The 20082-nt window shown below is 40.8% G+C and overlaps 1 protein-coding gene and 1 non-coding gene across 6 annotated transcripts in view; both read left to right on the forward strand.

The window, feature by feature from the left end:
• The window catches only part of REPS2 (RALBP1 associated Eps domain containing 2), a 218676-nt gene that overhangs the window by 109578 nt on the left and 89016 nt on the right, over positions 1-20082 (forward strand). For 4 of the 5 annotated variants that reach the window (XM_045995957.1, XM_045995953.1, XM_045995956.1 and 1 more), the window contains exons 7-11: positions 250-313; positions 3009-3151; positions 9648-9742; positions 15939-16008; positions 17875-17949. In XM_045995957.1, coding sequence (XP_045851913.1) covers positions 250-313; positions 3009-3151; positions 9648-9742; positions 15939-16008; positions 17875-17949 — 447 coding nt within the window. The remainder of the gene's footprint in view (positions 1-249; positions 314-3008; positions 3152-9647; positions 9743-15938; positions 16009-17874; positions 17950-20082) is intronic. The other variant, XM_045995955.1, reaches the window with a different exon arrangement.
• On the forward strand, positions 8446-8551 carry LOC123935673. Its single transcript, XR_006816960.1, has one exon. It is a non-coding gene; the product is annotated as a U6 spliceosomal RNA (small nuclear RNA).

Consider the following 20082-nt stretch of genomic DNA (forward strand, 5'->3'; position numbering starts at 1 on the left):
TAGTTTATATATTCTTTTAAAAGCTGTTCATAATACTGAAAAAATAAAATAAAGTTTAAAAAAATAAAGGCTATTCATATGTTGTTTTTAGCCATATGATTTATAGTTTCTTTGATGAATAAATATTACATTCATTGTTATAGGGTAGGGATTCTGAATGAAAAAATGACAATTCATTTACATATAAATATAAAAACCTGCTCTAGATAAGTAATTAATGATTTATTTAAACAGTGGCTCTCTTGGCAGGTACTGTGGCCAAGAACTTCTTCACCAAATCAAAGCTTTCCATTCCAGAACTCTCCTACATATGGTAAGTATAATTAATGCCATATTAGTATCATAGTGTCATTACATACCCATACCTTAGCTCCTGCTTTTGCATTTTGAAAGTCTTATCCTTTGAATGTTTTTTTTTAAAGATTTGTGTATTTATTTTAGAGAGCACAAGCAAGGGGAAGGGCAGATGGAGAAAGAATCTTAAGCAGACTCCTTGCTAGGTGTGGGGCCCGACTTGGGGCTTGATCTCATGACTCTGAGATCATAATCTGGACTGAAATCAAGAGTCAGATACTTAACTGGCTGTGTCACCCGGGGGCCCCTTGAATTTTTTTTTTTTTGACAGATAAAAGAGTGAATAGAACTTAAGATTTTTGTTGCTGTGAAGATTAAATAAGTTATTATATGAAAAGCACAATGTTCAGTGTCTGGTGCACTGTAACTGTTAGCTGTTACTTAGAAATTAATTTCCCAATTATTATCCTCCTCTAGATCCCTTTCCTGTCTAAACAATTGTGTGGGCATATGAGCATTCCCATTTTGCGAATTTTATTTTCAGATATTTCTACTTGATATGATGCAAGTTACCAGAGGATCTTGAAAAGCTCTTCTTTAAAATATTTTATGAGGCCAGGTGAACAGAAGGTCCACAAATGTTTTGGAATTAAGTCAAATTTGACTATTCTAGCAACCTCTGAGCTTTATAATTTTGGCTGGTGTTTATCAGCTGGGCCCTAGTTCCGACTTGCAGCTGTGGCGTGCACTGCAGCTTGCCGCCGCGCTGGCTGCAGCCCGGGCTCCAGAAGGCCTGTCCTGAGCCCGTCCAGATGGCTGATTTGCGTTTATGAGAACGCTCGGTGCCTCTCCAAACTCCCGGCTGTGTGTGGGCCCTTCTTCCTCAAGCCTGGGTGGGAGACGACGCTGCTATAAATATATAATTAAAACACTGGAATATTTGTGTAAGACTTTTTTGCACGAGGATTTACAAAAATTGTGGTAGGATTTAAAATTGTTTGTCATGTTTCGCGCATTTTATTGGAAAACTATTCCAGTAACACTTGCACATGCCAGTGTATCTGAGATTTCTGAGCTGGGTTTAGGTTCTTCAGCAATATAGTCTAGCATAATTCTTCTTTTTTCTTTTTTCTTTTTTCTTTTTCTTTTCTTTCTTTCTTTCTTTTTTTTTTACAACAAGCCTTATATTAGATTTTAAAGCTAGGGGAAAAAATAGACTATTGTTTTGAAAAGAAGACAGTCTCTTTTGGCAGAATTCCCAGTCTTAATGTTATTGGCATGAGGCTTCCTATTTTTTGTTGAGACATATCCATGAAAGGTGAATGGTATTCTCTCCAGTCAGCATTGAAACTGTTCCCTGACTCTTTACCCTGCGGACCTGCTCCTCTGGGGCTGGTGCATTCTAAATATTAGTGGGAGAAGGATGTGAATGGTCCAGAGGAAAGTTAGGGAGCTTACCTTCTCTATTTCTTCTTTGATGTAGAGATACCTTTCCAGCACAGTTTTATGTCCCGTCTCTTTACTTGTCCCAGCACAAGTATATTGTCTCTGTACACCTAAGAGACTGGTTGAGCTTATGGTGTCTTACTTCGGCAAATAGGTTTCTTTTGTGCTGAGTAAATAGGTCTGTACCTTTCAGTGGGAAACACTGACTGAAGCAAAGATAAGCCTTTTCAAGACTCTATGTTCTAACCTGGTTCCAGCCTTCCCAAGTTGCTGGTTTTATCTGAAAACATAATTCAACCAGTATTTATTGAACTCACTTGTATTTTCCCAGGAGGGAATTAATTCTCAGGCAAATTTTGTTTTGTTTTGTATTTTTAATAGACTTTAATTTTTAGAGCAGTTTTAGGTTCACAGCCAAATTGAGCAGAAGGTAGAGAGATTTCCCATATATCCCCATCCCCACACAGGTGATCATCCCACGATTAAATAGTAGATAACAGGTTAAATATAAATATGGTATTATCAAGCAAATTTTTGATACAACATTTATGTGACTGGAAAAGTTCAAGGTTCTTCCTAAGAGCTGAAAAACAAAGTGCTCATTTCTGAACTCAGTTAACGGTGTAATGGCTGGGACAACTGTAGAAGGGTTGAGGCCTGCCCCTCCTCTGACTATTGTGAGTGCCAGATCTGGAGCTCTTCACACCACCATGCATTTACTGAATGACTGTCAGCTAACGAATTCTGAGCCTTATTTTCCTTTTGTGCTGTAGTTTCTTGTCTTTTGTACTCAATGTTGTAAAACAGACCTGCCAGAGAACCTGAAGTGTGTCAAGTTTTGTTTATAACGTGCTGCTGGTACTGGTGCTGTTGATCGGCATTCGTCTTCCAGGTGCCCCCTGAGATTTCATAGGAGTGTGGAGACTTTGCAGGGCCACTACCAGAGAGCCTGGGAGTTGTGTTTGCATATTAAAAAGAAGAGATTTATTTATTTATTTATGGTGGGTGGGGGGTGGAGAGAGAGATGTGTGCACGTGCCTGTGCAAGTCGGGTGGGGGAGGGCAGGCGGAGAGGGATGGAGAGCCTTAAGCAGACTCCATGCTGAGTGCAGAGCCCGACGAGGTGCTCGATCCTAGGACTCCATAATCAGGACCTGAGCTGAAATCAAGAGTCAGATGCTTAATGGACTGCGCCACCCCGGTACCCCATGTTTGCGTATTTGAGGCTGAGTAACTTTTCCTCTAAGCCCTGTGACATGTTATATTTAGGGAACTTAGTGATGCTGACTGTGATGGAGCCCTGACCCTGCCTGAGTTCTGTGCTGCATTTCATCTCATCGTGGCTCGGAAAAACGGCTACCCACTGCCTGAGGGCCTGCCTCCGACTCTGCAGCCAGAGTACCTACAAGCAGGTAAGGCGTCCTCAAAGTCCTAAACCTTTGACATTTTCCATCCAGGCCTTATAAGAACTTTTTGTGCCTTAAGGTGGTATCCGGGCACTTTGCGGAGTCTTTTGCGTCTAAAGTCCTTTAAGTGCTATTAGATTGTTACATCTTATGATATAAGAATTTGGAATGGTGTGGTTAAGTGTGAGTCATTTGTTATTCCCATTCTATTATTCTCTGGATGAATTTGAGCCAGTCACTTACCCTTTCATTAAAATTGTGCACCTCCTAGCTGATATAAAATGAAGAGGAAGATCTTCCTGTAGAGTCAAGCGCTGACTTGGCATCTTTAGGTATGTCCTAATGTTCCCAAGTGGCCTGGGGCAATGGAATGGAAGGAGTTAAAAAACTACGTGCCAGGAAATGTGCAAAGCGCTGTGATCTTAAGGTACTCTTGATAAATGTTTACATCTGTATACGTCTATGTAACTGCAATCAGATAGAGATATGGAACATTCAGCACACCACAAGGTTGGACTGGAACTCTTTGTCTTTCTCCTTAATAGAGCTATTACCCCCAAACCCTTTCAGTAAGAGTCATGGTGAGTCTAACATTTGGATCAGTTCTTTTGGAAGACTGGAAAATTAAATATCTCTTGCCCTTTTCAAAGGCAGTGGGCACTGATATGATTTCTGTTACTCAGGGAAGTATAGCTTCCATTGTGAAGGTTCCAGAAATAGCTGGTGCTGTCAGTAAGCTTTCTCACATATTAGGGAAGGCCTCTTAAAAACATGAGACATCTAGCCATGGATGATTATTGGCAAGGAGAAGCAATGTCTAAAGAAATTGCGAATAGTCTTTACAGAGTACACATTTTGTGTTTAGATCTGAAAAGGGCCCCAGTTCTTCATGTCTTGTCGCCTCATAACAATACTAGATTCAAAGTGGCCAGTGACTTATCTAAGTCAGTCTTGGGGTCTCTGACTTAAATAAAAAGTCTTTCATTTTCTGTATTTGGTAGTGGGGGGACCAAAGCTCAACCAAAGGGAGGAGACCAAGTGTGTGACCTGTGCCACTGGCAGGTAAACATGTTGGGGAAGAGTCACCCATTTTGGTCTTCCCCAAATGCCTCCATAAAATGTATGCAGGGGAAGGTTCAGGCAGTAGAGTCTACTACTCATTTCAGAGCTTAGGCTTTGGTCATAGCAGCTGCTTTCTGACTATTCCAGCCTGCTACCCTTCCTTCCAGGCTGGGGGAGACCCTCAGGGGTTCTCAAGAACCAGTTTGCAGTTGGGCAGCATGACGAACAGCTCTATTTCCACTTTGGTGTCTATCTCACCATCTCTTTTTCTCCCTTTCCCCCTCTCTGTTCCTCCTGGATTGAGGCAAGGAAGAGCTAACATTCTTGGGGCTATCTTGGCAAGGGTGTAGCTTTCATAACCAAGTCAGTATCAGGTCATCCAGGAGCCCCTTTTCCTGGGAGCAAGGCGACATGAGGCTTTGTTTCTCTCTCTCTCTCACGAGGATGGACAGCTGACCAGAGGGCCAAGGTCTGCTCCAGGGCTTAGTTAGTTATATTTAATACTGTCACTGTTTCCTACTGTGAGCCCTGGGTTCATGGGTTGTTTCAAAAGCCACTGATAAAATTTTTTAAAAAAAGATTTTATTTATTTTGACAGAGAGAGATCACAAGTAGGCAGTGAGGCAGGCAGAGAGAGAGGAGGAAGCAGGCTCCCTGATCCCAGGACCCTGAGACCATGACCCGAGCCGAAGGCAGAGGCTTTAACCCACTGAGCCACCCAGGTGCCCCAATAGCCGCTGATAAAATTTTTAAAAAATCTGTAAGCCCTGTGCAAAAATTATGTTAACAAAAGACAAGTAGCCTCTTCTGATTCCTTCACTGCTGCAAATGGCTGCTTTTGCCTTGGTTATGCAGTTGCTTGCGGGGGGGGGGGGAGGTTCTGTGAAACAGTGCCAGTCAAGAGGCAGCTTCCTTTCAGTTGGAGTGAAGCCCCTTGTTTGTTCCTGATCATTTGTGGAGGCTGTCAGCATGCATTTATACAGAAACAACTGAAGAATCCATCGTGTACCCTTTAATTAAACAAAAACTGCACATCATTTCCAGAGCTTATGGGATTAATTTTAAATAATAATTATACAGTTCTAATAAAAACCGTGAGAGACCTCATAAAACCCCATCAAACTCAGTGATGGTATATTTTAGGCAAACCCTAAGGGTTTAACAGTTAACTCTTTTTTTAAAAAAGATTTTTGTTTATTTGACAGCGAGCTATATAGAGAGAGAGCACAAGTAGGCAGAGAAGCAGGCAGAGGGAGAGGGAGAAGCAGGCTCTCTGCTGAGCAGGGAACCTGGTGCAGAACTGATCCCAGGACACTGGGATCATGACCTGAGCCGAAGGCAGCCGCTTAACCCACTGAGCCTCCCAGGCGCCCCAAAAGTTACCTTTTTAATGCTTTATCACTCATGTTTATTTTTGTATGTAGCTCAAGAAAATGGCCAGAATTATCTAAGTTTTCTCTGTGCTTTTAGACTTTGCATATATGTGTGATTCTGTTCATTTTGGGGGTTCATTTTTTAAAAAGATTTTTTATTTAATTTGACAGACAGAGATCACAAGTAGGCAGAGAGGCAGGCAGAGAGAGAGGAGGAAGCAGGCTCCCCACTGAGCAGAGAGCCTGATGCAGGGCTCGATCCCAGGACCCTGGGATCACGACCAGAGATGAAGGCAGAGGCTTTAACCGTCTGAGCCACCCAGGCACCCCTTGGGGGTTCATTTTTATGGTATCCCACTTGGCTTTTTAAAAAACTTAGCTTCCTTATAACCACTTTGGAAAACAGTGTGGAGGTTCCTCAGAAAGTTAAAAATAGGGCTACCCTATGACCCAGCAATTGTACTACTGGGTAATTACCCCAAAGATGCAGATGTATAAGAAGGGGCACATATACCCCAATGTTCATAGCTCAATGGCCACTTCAGAGCTGAGATGCCCTTCAACAGACAATTGGATAAAGAAGATGTGGTTCATGTACAAAATGGAATATTACTCAGCCATCAGAAAGGATGAATACCCAACATTTGCATTGAGATGGATAGAACTGGAGGGGATTATGCTGAGTGAAATAAGTCAAGCAGAGAAAGTCAATTATATGGTTTCACTTATATGTGGAACATGAGGAATACTTGGAGGACATTAAGAGAAGGAAGGGAAAAATGAAGGGGAGGCGGAATCAGAGGGGGAGACGAACCATGAGAGACTATGGACTCCAGGAAACGAGCCAAAGGTTTCAGAGGGGAGGGGGTGGGAGATGGGTGAGGCTGGTGATGGGTATTAAGGAGGGCACGGATTGCATGGAGCACTGGGTGTTATACGCAAACTGTGACTCATGGAACACTGCATCAGAAACTAATGATGTACTGTATGGTGGCTAACATAACATAAAAAAAAATAAAAGCTTCTTGTTGCAACTTTTTTTCTGATCTACGTTCAGTCTTTTAAAAAAAATCTAACCTAGTTTTCAATAAGATTGGTGAAGGGTATAAATTTGGTTGATACCTTCTTGCATTTATAATTATACAAGCTTGTTTTCAATAAAACAATGAAACAAATTGTTGTATCTGATTTTTTCCCTAATAGTGGAAATTAAAGGACACAGTTGGAAGGAAAAGTTGGATTATTTGGTAGCTTACCCATGGTCCTTTGATATTTTCCTGTCTAGGTGACTGGGTAGATTATGGTATAGATTTTTACTGTCAAGTTTTTAAAAAACAGTTGTGTAGGCACTGTTGTTACTCTCGCGGGTCAGAATGCTGTATAGAGAGCATTCCTACTGTTACGGAACTTGCTGGCAGTTAGAGAATTGATGTTCAGTAAACTTGTGTACTTGTGTACTTGTAATTGGAGGCAGTGATAGATGCTGTGAAGGAAAAACACAGCTGCGGCAGGAGGACGCATGACCTTGAGGAGACTTCCTTAAATATTTGCACTGAGATGTGAAGGATGAGCTAAGGGCTATGTAGGTGAAGAAGAGGGAAGGGTAGGCTTTGGGCAGAGGGGGCAGCAGGTATGATGTGGAGGGCCCCAGAGGGGACATGTAACCCGGGGGGCATGGAAAGTGCAGGCCACAGTGGCTGGAGTGCTAGGAGCCAGAGCTGGAGCGGCTGGGGATGAGGCTGAGGAGGAAGGTACAGAACAAGTTGTGGGCAATGACGTCGATGGGTTTTAAGCAGGGAAGTGTCCCAATCCGAGTTGTTGTTGGTTGCTGATTGCTGAGGCTGGTTGCTGATTGGAGAGCAGGTGTTGAGGAGCAAGGGCGCACTCGACGACCAGGTTATGGCAGCAGTCCAGTTAGATCCACAGGGGGCTGGCACTAGGGGAGCTGGAGACATGGGGACAGGCTAGAGAGAAATTGAGCCGTTAATGATGGCGCTTGTAGGTTTGGAAAGTGTTAGCTTTGTCTGTAGCAAGACCCTCTCGTGATAAAGCTTAAGTCATGCAATTCTAGTCAAATCACTGATTGGTAAACTAGAAGCAAAAACTTTATCTCGGTTAAACCTGCTGGTGTGGTCGCATTGTGGAATGGTACTTGGAAAGGTGTTTTACTGAGTTTTTACTAAGGAAATGAGACTACATGGTATAGTCAGAAAAATTACCAGAGCCCGCGGTTTGCCCTACTTGATGTTACAGGATCGTAAGTTTCTTGTCTCACAGAGTCAAACAATGACCCTCTCAGATACAAAGGGGTGAAGTGAAGTGAAAGTTTCTGAAGCGAAGGTGGGAGCCGAAAGGAAAGAGAAAGCTCTCTGGAGGGAGAGGGGTCCCCAGTGGGTTGCCATTGGGGGGTTTTAGGTCGGTCTTTCATTGAAAACTTGACCAGGGAGCTTGTGGCCTTGAGATTCCTGGGCGGTCTTGGTCTGAGCAGGGACAACAGAAAACACCCTTAGTGACTGACTTCTGTGAGGTTTGGTCTGTTTCTGCAGTCACACTGTAGCCGCCAGAGGCACACACTCCCTCACATCCGGGACCAGGCGGCCTGGTCTCCTCCCTCATCTCTTGGTCACTCTTTCAGAGCCTAGTCATGGGCCCCCTTTCTCTCCCTGCCTGTACCTTAACCCTCTCCTTACTCAATATCAGTGAAATTCAGACCAAAGTAAGCAAACGAACAATTTAAGATGCTTGTACTCAACTGCACGTTGTAGCTGTTAGTCAGGGGCCAGTACTTTACTGCAGAGGGAAGGTGGCATGTCAAACCTTGGTGGGGGTGGAAGGGTGAGAAAGGATTAAAAATAATGCCAATCCGTACTCGCTTTGGCAGCTCATATACTAAATTAGAATGACACAGAGAGGATGAGCATGGCCCCTGTGCAAGGATAACACGCAAATTCGTGAAGTGTTCCATATTAAAAAAAAATAATGCCAATCCATTTTTAACATTTGATTTAAAAAATTGTTTAACCATGGCATTAAATTTTTGATTTTGTAATAGTTGGTCTTGATAAACTTGTAGCTTCTGGTTATTGTCAACCTTGGGATATTGACCAATTTCCTGGTTATTGAGACATTTCTTTCTTAATTACTTTGTGACAAAGAGGTGAAACAGAATCTGCTTCTCAGAAATGGTGTGGCAAGTATTAGTTTACCAAGTAGCATAATCCACTCGGCTACCCAGCGAACAGCAGCTTCTGTCACTGTTCTATGTTAGAAGAAACCCAGAATGCGATTCTTCTTTCCTTGTAAATCAGCAAGAACTTGTACTCTTTTTGTTATTTCTGCTAACCAAAAGAATTTTATAGTTTTTTTGGGTCACCTATCATTTAAGATCATGTCTATTTCCAATAGTAATAGCTAAAATGAAGTATTTCCTTAGTTAATGTTTGTAGCATTAAAACTATCACCAGTTACTGCCATTTAAGAATTATGCTAGTAGGGGCGCCTGGGTGGCTCAGTGGGTTAAGCCGCTGCCTTCAGCTCAGGTCATGATCTCAGGGTCCTGGGATCGAGTCCCGCATCTGGCTCTCTGCTCAGCAGTGAGCCTGCTTCCCTTCCTCTCTCTCTGCCTGACTCTCTTGTGATTTCTCTCTGTCAAATAAATAAATAAAATCTTAAAAAAAAAATTAAAAAAAAAAAAGAATTATGCTAGTAGCATAGTTAAAAATATAAAGTATTGTGATACTGAAGCTTACTACTATGTTACAATGTAAATGCTGACAGTTCAAGTCCCTAGTCTTGCATTTACCAGCTATATGACCTTGAGTAGGTTGCTTAACTTCCGTGCTTCAAGGTTTCATCACATGTAAAATGGGGATGATAGAAATAACAGGTTGTATATGAGAAGAACTTAAAATACTACCTCGGCCTGATTACTGCCATAAGTGGTGTGTAGTGTATCAGTGCTAGCAGGTTTTGTTGTTATATTTCCTAAGCACAGAACAGCTGATAGGAAACAATGCCTGCTGTGAATATAGTATATATTCTTATGTATTCTTCTTGTTTCTTCTTAGCCTTTCCTAAGCCCAAGCGGGAGTGCACACTATTTGATTCTTATTCTGAGTCAATGCCAGCGAACCAGCAACCCCGTGACTTGAATCGGATGGAGGTAAAAGATCTTCATATGATAATAAATAAGAATGTGTGTGGAATTAAAATCCATTAGTCTGTGTTCTTTACAAATTCTAGAAAATCCACTTTTATAGCATTTCTCTTCATGCTGAGTACTTAGGTTGAGGATCAGCCTTTCAAATCTAGACATCAGATATATCTATTACTTTTTTCCCTTTTCTTCCTAGAACTAGATTTGGTGAAATGAACAAAGTAGTATCTTGACATTCTAGGGGTGAAAGGTTGGTGTAGACAAAGTAAGCCAGAAAAATGCTAGGCAAATTGTTTACTTTAATGAAGCTTTAATTTTGAAGTAAGTGTAGGAAAGTATTTTTAGTAGCTGAGTATGAGCTAGGTCTAATGGACCCAGAATAGTTTTAAGAGGAAGTTTGAGAACTATGTAAGAGAATCCCAGAATACAATCAAAGTTGCCTTCTTCCTTGGGGTTTTTAGTGTTGGGATCAAATGAAGACTGATTTGGATTATTCCCAAGAGAAATCTGTAGAATTCCTACAGTGTTGGGCCATCGATGTAAGGGTCTAGCCACATGCCTAGTGGTCATTAGGTATGCTACCAGTGAATAGGGGTCAATATGGTTATTCTTAATATCAGCACGCTCTTCATCATCATCATCACTGCTATGGTTGCTATGATGACGCCTTATGATATCTGCTCTTCCCATCCTAAAAAAAAAAGTCCGGAAATGTGTAATAAATGGAGGATTGTTCATAGGTTGCTATTATAGTCCTCCGACCCCGGTTAAAACTGTTGCAAGATGATGGAAGTCAGACGCAGGATACAGGGTTATTTCTTTCACTTCTTGCAACTGGGTGTAATTATTTATTTTTTTTTCCATGGGGCTCTCATGCATATAGTCTGTGTGGCACTGACATCCTCTGTGATGGAATCAGCCTGCTTCTGCAGTGTTCCTTCTGGTAACACCTCTCTTGGCCTCTCTCCTACTCTCTCTTTGAGCCAGAGCCTCTCTTTCTTCTCATGAGTAGCTTTCTACTGTCGGGAAGTAGGTATACAGTGACATCAGGAAGAGTGATAGATGTGCGTCTGAAGAGTTTTAGGTTTTTAAATTTCTTTTCTATTTTTTTTTTTTGAAGAACGTGTGTGACAGAGAAGCAGATAACAATAATTAGTCACTTTTCCTAAAGCTCTGTGTATTCTGGGGCTGCTGGCAGTGTCTGGAGCCTTATGCAGTTGCCCTGTTTTTGTTTGTTTGCTTGCTTGCTAGGGGTCCCCTTGCTTATGTACAATTATGAGGCTGTTAGGTGATTTATTTAAAAATGTCATAAATTCTTATTCTTTCTCGGTAAGTGTTAGGTTTCAACTTGCCACGGTATCAGGTGGACTTTGCCCTTCCAATGGAAACAAATACTGGCTGTGTTTTAGAGAAATTAATTACTGGCTTGTGTTGCTTTCCCCCATGTAGTCATTTATTATCTGTCTAAAAGGAAAGGAGCAGCTCTACAGTCAGCTGTGAAGTCTGTAAATGGCGATGCTTTTAAACACACACGCCCGTTCTGATGTCCTTGATGACGTTATAGATACTCACCTTTATGGACGTGCTGTGTAGCCAGTTTTGTGTTAAATATGTCTGTATACTTTAAACTGGCTCTTTTGGTGGGGGTTGGTGGTGGTTAAAAGTCTTTGTTTTGCCCTGTCCAAACAAGACAGCAAAACAACAACAACAACTCTTTCTCCACAAAATTGTTATATTCTACGGCGGGGTGCTTTTAGATAATCATGTAATAATGTACAGAATTCAAGGACGAAGTATTGAGGTAAGTTGATGCTTTGGCAATTCAAGAAGTATAGGTCAAATTTTAGCAGCTAATGATTAAATATTTCATTTTCTTCTATTTTATTCATTGTCTTTCTACCAGTCTTTTAATCTCTCGTGAATGCATGCATGGGATTTAAATAGATCTTGATACTAGTCCTATGAAGAATGACTCCATGAAGGTGTTTGTGCTGTGAATGAGGCTGTAGCCAATTCAGGTCACGAGAGCTTTGCTCAGCAGTACAGATCAGATCTCTAGACAGCAGAGCTATAACTGTGTACTTGTTTCCTTCGAGAATTAAAGATTATGATTTCAGGTAAAGTCCTCTTTAGCAGTGATTCTTACATGACTAGATTTCTTTCTTTTGGAAACAGCTTTACTAAAATATAATTCACATACTATACTCATGTAATGTACACGATCCAGTGGTTTTTAGCGTATTAACAGAATTGTGCAACCATCACTATAGTTTTGTTTTAGAACGTTTTTCATCACTCCAGAAAAGAAAGCCTGTACTCATTAGCACTCATTGACTATACCCCCTTCCCTCCAGCCTCTGTTGATCAGTAATCTATTTTCTGTTTCCAGATTTGCCTATTGTGGACATTTCATACAGAATCATACAATATATAGGGGGTTTTTTTGGTGACTACTTTCTTTCATTTAGTATAATATTTCATTTTTAAGTCATGATTTTTTTTTAAGATTTATTTATTTGACAGATAGAGATTACAAGTAGGCAGAGAGGCAGGCAGAGAGAGAGAGAGGAGGAAGCAGGCTCCCAGCTAAGCAGAGAGCCCGATGCGGGGCTCGATCCCAGGACCCTGGGATCATGACCTGAGCTGAAGACAGAGGCTTTAACCCGCTGAGCCACCCAGGTGCCCCATGTTTCATTTTTAAAAAAAATTTATTTGAGGGAGAGAGAGAGAGAGTGCGCACAAGCAGGGTGAAGGTTCCTATTGCCTTAATAGGAAACCTGATGTGGGGCTTGATCCAGATCACCTGAGCTGAAGGCGGATGCTTAACTGACTGAGCCACTCACTCAGGTGCCCCTAGTATAATGTTTCAGAGTTTATTCATGTTCTAGCATGTATCAATGCTTCATTCCTTTTTATTGCTGAATAGTATTCCATTTTGTGGGTCTGCCACATTTTGTTTGTCCGTTCTTCAGTTGATGGACATTTGGCTTGTTCCCACTTTGGGGTTGTGAGGGGAAAAATGCTGCTATGAACAATAATGTAGCAGTTTTTGTGTGAAAACATAATATTTTCTGTTCTCTTGAGTGTTTACCTAGGAGTGGAATTGTGTGTCATATTGTAACTTGTGTTTAACTTTTAGAGGTTCTACCAAACTGCTTTCCTAAGCACCTGCGGTATTTTACATTCCTCTGCCAGTAATGTATGAGGGGTCCAGTTGTTCCATATCCTTGTTAACACTTGTTATTGGGGCACCTGGGTGGCTCATTTGGTTAAGCAGCTGACTCTTGGTTTCAGCTCAGACCATGATCTCAGGGTCCTGGGATCGAGCCCTGCATGGGGCTCTCTGCTCAGTGCAAGTCTGCATGTCCCTCTCCCCCCATCTACCCCCCCCCCCCCGCTTTCTCTCTAAAATAAATAAATAAAATCCTTTAAAAAACACTTGTTATTGTCTTTGTTTTTTATTGTAGCCATCCTAGTGAGAGTGAAGTGGTTGGTATCTCATTGTGGTTTTAATTTAAATTTCCTAATGACTACTGATGTGGAGCATCTTTTCTTGTGCTTATTTGCTATTTGTATATCTGCTTTGATGAGATATCCAAATCCTTTGTCCTTTTATAAATTGAGTTATTATTGAGTTGTAAATGTTCTTCATATATTCTGAATATTAGTCCTTTATTCAATATATAATTTGCAAGTATTTTCTTTGTTTTTTTTCTTTTTCCCTTTTAAAAAAAATTATTTATTTGACAGAGAGAGCGCACAAGCAGGGAAGCAACAGAAGAAGAGGGAGAAGCAGACTCCCTGCTGAGCAGGGGACCCCCCCCCCCCCCCCCCCCCCGCCACTGCCGCAGTTGTGGGGCTTGATCCCAGGACTCTGGGATCATGATGTGAGCCAATGGCAGGTGCCCAACCAACTGAGCCACTCAGGCGCCCCCTTTGTCTTTCTTGATAGTGGCCTCTGTAACACAAATATCTTTTATTTTAACAAGGTCCAGCTCATCTATTTTTTTCTTTTGTTGCTTGTACGTTTGGTGTCATATCTAAGAAACCGTTGTCTAACAGAATATCTTGAAGATTTACTCCTAAGTGGTTTTCTAAGAGTTGTATAGTTTTAGATCACATTTAGGTCTGTGATCCAGTTTGAGTAAATTATTGTGTATGTCATGAGGAAGAGGTCCACCTTCTTCTTTTCTTTATGTCAAGAATTTATCTATTTTAGAGAGAGAGAGAGAGAGAAAGAGAGTTGGGGGGAGGGGCAGAGGGAGAGAGAGTGAGTCTTAAGCAGACTCTGTGTTGAGTGTGGAGCCTGATGGAGGGCTTGATCTCATAACCCTGAGATCATGAAATAAACTGAAACCAAGAGTTGGATGCTTAACACATTTGTGCCTCCCAGATGCCCCTACCTTCATCCTTTTGTATATGGATATCTAGTTATCTCAGAATCATTTATTGAAAAGACAATTTTCCCCCATTGAATTGTCTTGCACCTTTTTTGAAAATCAGTTGACTGGAAATACAAGGGCCTATTTATGGATTCTCAATTCTTATTCCACTGATCTGTCATAATGCTAGTACCACCCTGTCTTGATGACTATAACTTTGTGGTGAGTTATGAAATTGCAAAGTCTGAGTCCTTCAACTTGTTTTTTTGTTGTTCTTTTTAAAGAATATTTTCACTATTCTGGGTCCCTTGCATTTCTTTATGAAATTTAGGACAAGCTGTTCAAATTCTACAAAAAAATGAGGAAGGAGTGCACTGAATCTGTAGATGAATTTGGGGAGTATTGCCATCTTAACAATATTGAGTCTTCTGACCCATGAACATGGGATGCCTTTCCATTTATTTAGGTTTTAAAAAAATTTTCTTTCAAAGGTACTTTTTTGGGGATGACTTTTTATTTAATTTTCTACTTCTAAATCATTTTCTTTTACTAGGGTTCTAGTTTATAGTCCAGGTGGGAGAAACAAGTGAAAGAAAGGCACTGTTAAGATATATTCTCTATTCTATTGGAGATAGTAGACTTTGAATAGGTAATTATATCTGAAGGCTTTATGGTAATCCCAAGAATCACCTGCCTGAGGACTGTTAAATCCTAGATCAGGTTACCACCAAGCAGCACTGAATTCCATTCTTTGAAACAGTTGAAAAACAGAAGTATTTCTTATGTTCCTGGGGTTGCTCAGATTGAGAGGCAAACCAGTTAACCTTCTGAAGCACTAGATGGCTCCAGGATTTACCCTACTTCCTTTAAGGTTTATTTGATTTTCTGAGTATGTTTAAAATTAAAAGACTATCAGAAGGCATATAGTGACAAGTCCTCCTCCCATCCTTTCTACCATCTACCCAGTCCCCTTCAATTTTTATGTATCTTTCCAGAATTTGTTTATATATATATATAGATAGAGATATAGACATAGTAAATATTAATATATATTATTCTTTTATCAGAGGTCTTAGAATGCATATTAGTGGAGATTTTATAAGAAATACAAATTTATAGTAAGTAGATTTTAAATAGAATTTTAAACCAATCAGTATGTGATCATTTGAGTATCCTTTCTTTTTAATATTAGTGAGGACTTCCCCTAATAGAGTTAGGAGAAAATTTTGTTCTGCTCATTTTTCTCATTCCTTGACAAGGAAGCTGTTTGAATCAGGGTTGAACACTCTCTGCATAACAGATTTTGGCAAATACCTACATTATGGGGCCACTTGTCAGAACCCCTCTCTGTTTGTGAAAAAGTATATAAAGTGCAGGTTTGTTTTTGGCAGAATGGGCAAATGTCACACAATTCTCTGGCTGAATCCCACACCAGGTTCAGATTTAATGTGCAGTCTTACACATATGCCTAAATCTGAACTGTCATTTTTTCCTCTGCACATGTAAATTTTATTTTTTTAAAAAAATTATAAAGTTTTTAAAGTATTCTCTACACTCAATATGGGACTCAAACTCGGGACCCTGAGATCAAGAGTCATGCACTCTACTGACTAAGCCAGCCAGGTGCCCCACATGTAAATTTTCAACACAAATTGACTTATACCTCACTAGGAATCTAAAAAAATAAAGCAGTATTAAATGTCAGAGTTTACTGGAGACAGAAATACTGGTAAGCTATGTAGTTTTGAAAGCATTTTCATCATACATTTAACTTAATTTATACTTCAACCTGTATAATTTATTTACTTTTCTTTTCCAAGAAGCTATCTATTAAAGACATGGCTGACTTTCCTGTCCCAGCCCAAGATGTGACTAGTGATGACAAACAAGGTATGAAAAGAATGGGTTTTCTTCCTTAAGGGACATTCTACCTGTATTTCTTCATCTACTTCGCTTGGAATGGCTGGCTTCTGGAGCATATAAGGGCAGTGCCCAGTATATGAACACATTTGGATAAATTAAGTAGTTCAAATTGTCAGAAAACTGTAGGTTTTTTTTTTTAAAGATTTTATTTATTTGACAAAGATCACAAGTAGGCAGAGAGGCAGACAGAGAGAGAGGAGGAAGCAGCCTCCCCGCGGAGCAGAGAGCCCAATATGGAGCTCGATCCAAGGACCCTGGGATCATGACCTGAGCCGAAGGCAGAGGCTTTAACCTACTGAGCCACCCAGGCGCCCTAGAAAACTGTAGTTTCTAAAGTGGTACCAGGAGCTTCCAAAGCCTGCCAACTCATTGGCCCCTTACTTCTGACCCTCAGACTACTCTGACACTTTACATTGGGATTTGGTTGTACTAATCAGGAAATGACTGGAAGCTGGAAGAATTGAGAGCTTACCATCTTGGGTTGACAGATGTGATCCCGGAACATCAGTGTAAATGCATATTTGAATAGGTCTAATCCTTGAGGAAGTTATCTTCTAGAGAGAGTTTCTGTCCCTTGGATTTATCTTGTGACTTTGTGGATGCAAGGCTATGTCGTGGAGCCAGCAACCCTTTGTCTGTCTTACTGGGCGATGGGTGAGTGAGAAGCAGTCCAGCACAGTTTTCCATGTTAGAGCTGCCATGAAGCACATAGATGAGTTGGCCTGGGAATGTTCAGAAGAACAGCTGGAGGTCAAACCCCCACCCTCTAGCTCGCAACACCACTCCATATAATCCTTTATAATCTACCAGGTCCTTCTTCTTTCATTGTCTTACTCACTTACAAAACTGGATGGAGGCTAATATATTTTATCACCTAAAACGCAGAGATGAGTAAACCGAAGTGCAGTCAGTATGTATCAATTGCTTAATAAAAAGGATGGAGATAAGAACAAAGATTTTCTAAGTCTCAAGCCAGTATTCTTTTTATTATTTGATATTGATTTACTACCCATGAATGAGAGGCGTATCTGAAGGGACTAAAAAGCAGTGAAGCTATTTCGGGTTTTATTGTTGAGACTTGCCATTGTTGCTGCTTTGTACAGGAGTTAAACATGAAAAATAAGTTTTCCATTATGAAACAATAATTGCTTGCTCTTTATTTAAATATTTGTTCAGGAGAGGCAGGCAGAACTAGACATTTTTTGCAACAGAGTGTACTCTCATCACTGTCTTTACTAGTGGGTCTAAACCTTGATTGCACTTTGGAATACCCTGGTGAGGTTTGAAAATACTGAAGGCTGCATCTCACTCCCAGAGAGATTCTTTTTTTTTTTTTTTAAGGATTTTATTTATTTGAAAGATGGACAGTGACAGAGATGCAAGAGAGAGTACAAGTAGGGAGGAGGGAGAGAAGCAGGCTTCCACTAAGCAGGGAGCCTGATGTGAGGCTCCATCCCAGGACTCCGTGATCATGACCCCAGCTGAAGGCAGATGCTTAATCGCCTGAGCCTCCCGCCCCCGGGCGCCCCTCCCAGAGAGATTCTGATGTCAATGGTCTGGGTGTCAGGAATGAAAGGGGGAAATTTCTCATATTTTCTGGTAATATTCCTCACAGCCACTAGAAGTGTTCTCTGTTGAAAGTTGGAAATACTGTGGGATGAGAACCTATTTCCATATGTTAGGGTGTTTTTATTGTTTTACTAAGTGCTATACCAACCTATAGAGGTTTAAAACACTATTTTCACAGGAATTCTTTGTTTTAATATAATGTGCCTCAGACATAAAATTTTACAGCTTTTTTCTTTTTCTCCTTTCTTTCTCTTGTTGTTTAAGAACAAAACAAATCACGTCTAGCTTTGAAAAGTACTGTGGATGAAGCCTTACCAAAGGATATGTCTGAGGATCCAGGTAGGAGAAAACCATTTTAATATGTTTTTATGTAATTATTTCTAATTTAAAAAACCCAGTAGTTTCAGTGAGTAGAAAATTGGTGGAAGTGTAGGTTTCTTTCTAAATATCTGCCTTGTGTTTTATTCTAAGGTAACCTTTTGGTTGCTTTTTACTACTTCCCTCTTTTCAGGTTTGAGAAGAGGGTAGGTTTTTTTTTTTTAAGTTCTGAATTTAGGTTTCACTGATAGGATCATGCTGTTTGAAGTTGAGTCTCATTGTTACTTTTACTGTGAAATTGGGAAGGCTTGGAGTTGAGATTTCAGTAAGCCATTGTGGTTTGTGTGTAGAGTAGGGAGCTGATGAGTAGATCAACTGGAGGCCCACAGCTGAACTTTTCCATTTCCAAAGCAAAAATCTCAAATATTTTTATTAAACTTCACCACCAGGAAGGCAAGTAAATGTGCTTATACTTGGAGTGGACTCCAAGGAAAAAAGAGAAGTTGTGTTTGCCCATGTTCTTAGGGACTTGAAACTGTGTCTGTGAACTGTGGAGATGGCCAGGCCTGTGTCCTCAGCTCTCTTGATGGGAACCATCACTGAACCAAGCTGAACCTAGTTAAAAACAAAGGCTAGGGAGGGCATTACTCTTTGGAGCTCCAGTTATGAGGATGTGAAAGAAGTTGCTGCATTCTCTCATTGTTGTCTTTCATAATATTTAGTAAGTAAATCATGTTTTTTTTGGTTAGCTGGCTATCATCCCGGCCTTATTTGTTTAAAGTTGGAACAAAGGAATCAGTGTGACATTGAGTCTTATGCTATAGTACCGTATTTCCCAAACACTAAGTTCATTCAAGGTTTAAAAGAGAGAGAGGGGTGGGGGAAGATATAAGGAGGAGGGGTGGGGGAGAGAAAGAGAGAGAGGAGCGGGAGCGCGCATGAATATGAATGAAACTATATGATTGATTTCAGTGATGAGGTTTAAGATTCTGTGTTTTTAGTCAGCCCCCCAGGCGATTCTGATGTGTAGCCTATTTTGGGAACCTCTGCCTCTAGGAGTTGATGTTAAGAAATAGGAAACTGAGATTGTAGATTAATCATGACTCCAAAAGTGGTAGGAATTCTCAAGCCTCGTTTAGGTTTTTGAAACTGATTTGGGTTCCTTCATCATAGGGAGAAATGCTCAGTTTATGTGACGACAAATGGAATGCTGGCCTGTTAGACAATTAAACTTCAGACTTGCTCTCTTTTCCCATTTCAGGATGAATGCCTGAGGTGGGTTCTTTCCACCTCTAGTTTCTAGAGCTAAACTGGATGCACCTCTGTTTTTGTAAACTTCATGTTAACTGTATAGTAAAAGCTAGTCGAACTTGGAGAGTTAAAGTGGTGCTTTTCCAACAGCCTTTTAGGCTAATAACTTCCTATTTTTTTCCCATGAGCATCGTGTGTTCTCTGAAGCGTGAGCATCAGATGTCATTTTTAAGATTCCTTCATTGACTGGGGCATGGAGTTGCCAGACACATGCTATCAGGGTGTGCTGTGGTGCATGAAGTACATTTGAATTTGTTTCACATTCTGCCTGGGAACATGCTATGTGGTTTCTGATTCATTTTTTCCACTGCTGCCACTTTCTGGAGTAGATAAGAGGGAATCCCTCATCTGAAAACCCATTTAAAACCCCCTTTCCTGGGGCAGGTTTAGATTTCTAGTGCGAGACACTATAGAGTTTCAAGGTGGTGGTTTTTAACTCTGAATGTCTGTCCATGCCACACGGACATTTCACCTCAGTGAGTGCTGCCTTTTAGGGAATTAAACTTTAAGCTTGCCTTTTAATCTTTTTGCAGTTGGTTGCAAAGTTGACCTTCCCGGGGTGTTCTAGGAAGTTGTCATTCTTCTCTCCTCTTCCCAGTTAAATGAGAAGCTGTGATCTCCCCACTGGCTTCTGCCTGGATCCCAACACAACGTGCCCTGGCCATTTTTGCAGATATTCACATGCCCCAAATGCCGAGTCTGACTTTCAGTGGCTTAGAGGCTGATGGGAGACTTAACTAGAATAGTGTTCTCTAGCTTCCCGTGATCTGAAACCTGTGGGAACTCACCAAGATCTGGCTGGAGTCTATTTTTGCAGATGGCAGGAGAAGAATCACCCTGCCC

This window comes from Meles meles, chromosome X (assembly GCF_922984935.1).
Source record: "Meles meles chromosome X, mMelMel3.1 paternal haplotype, whole genome shotgun sequence".
Classification (NCBI taxonomy): domain Eukaryota; kingdom Metazoa; phylum Chordata; class Mammalia; order Carnivora; family Mustelidae; genus Meles; species Meles meles.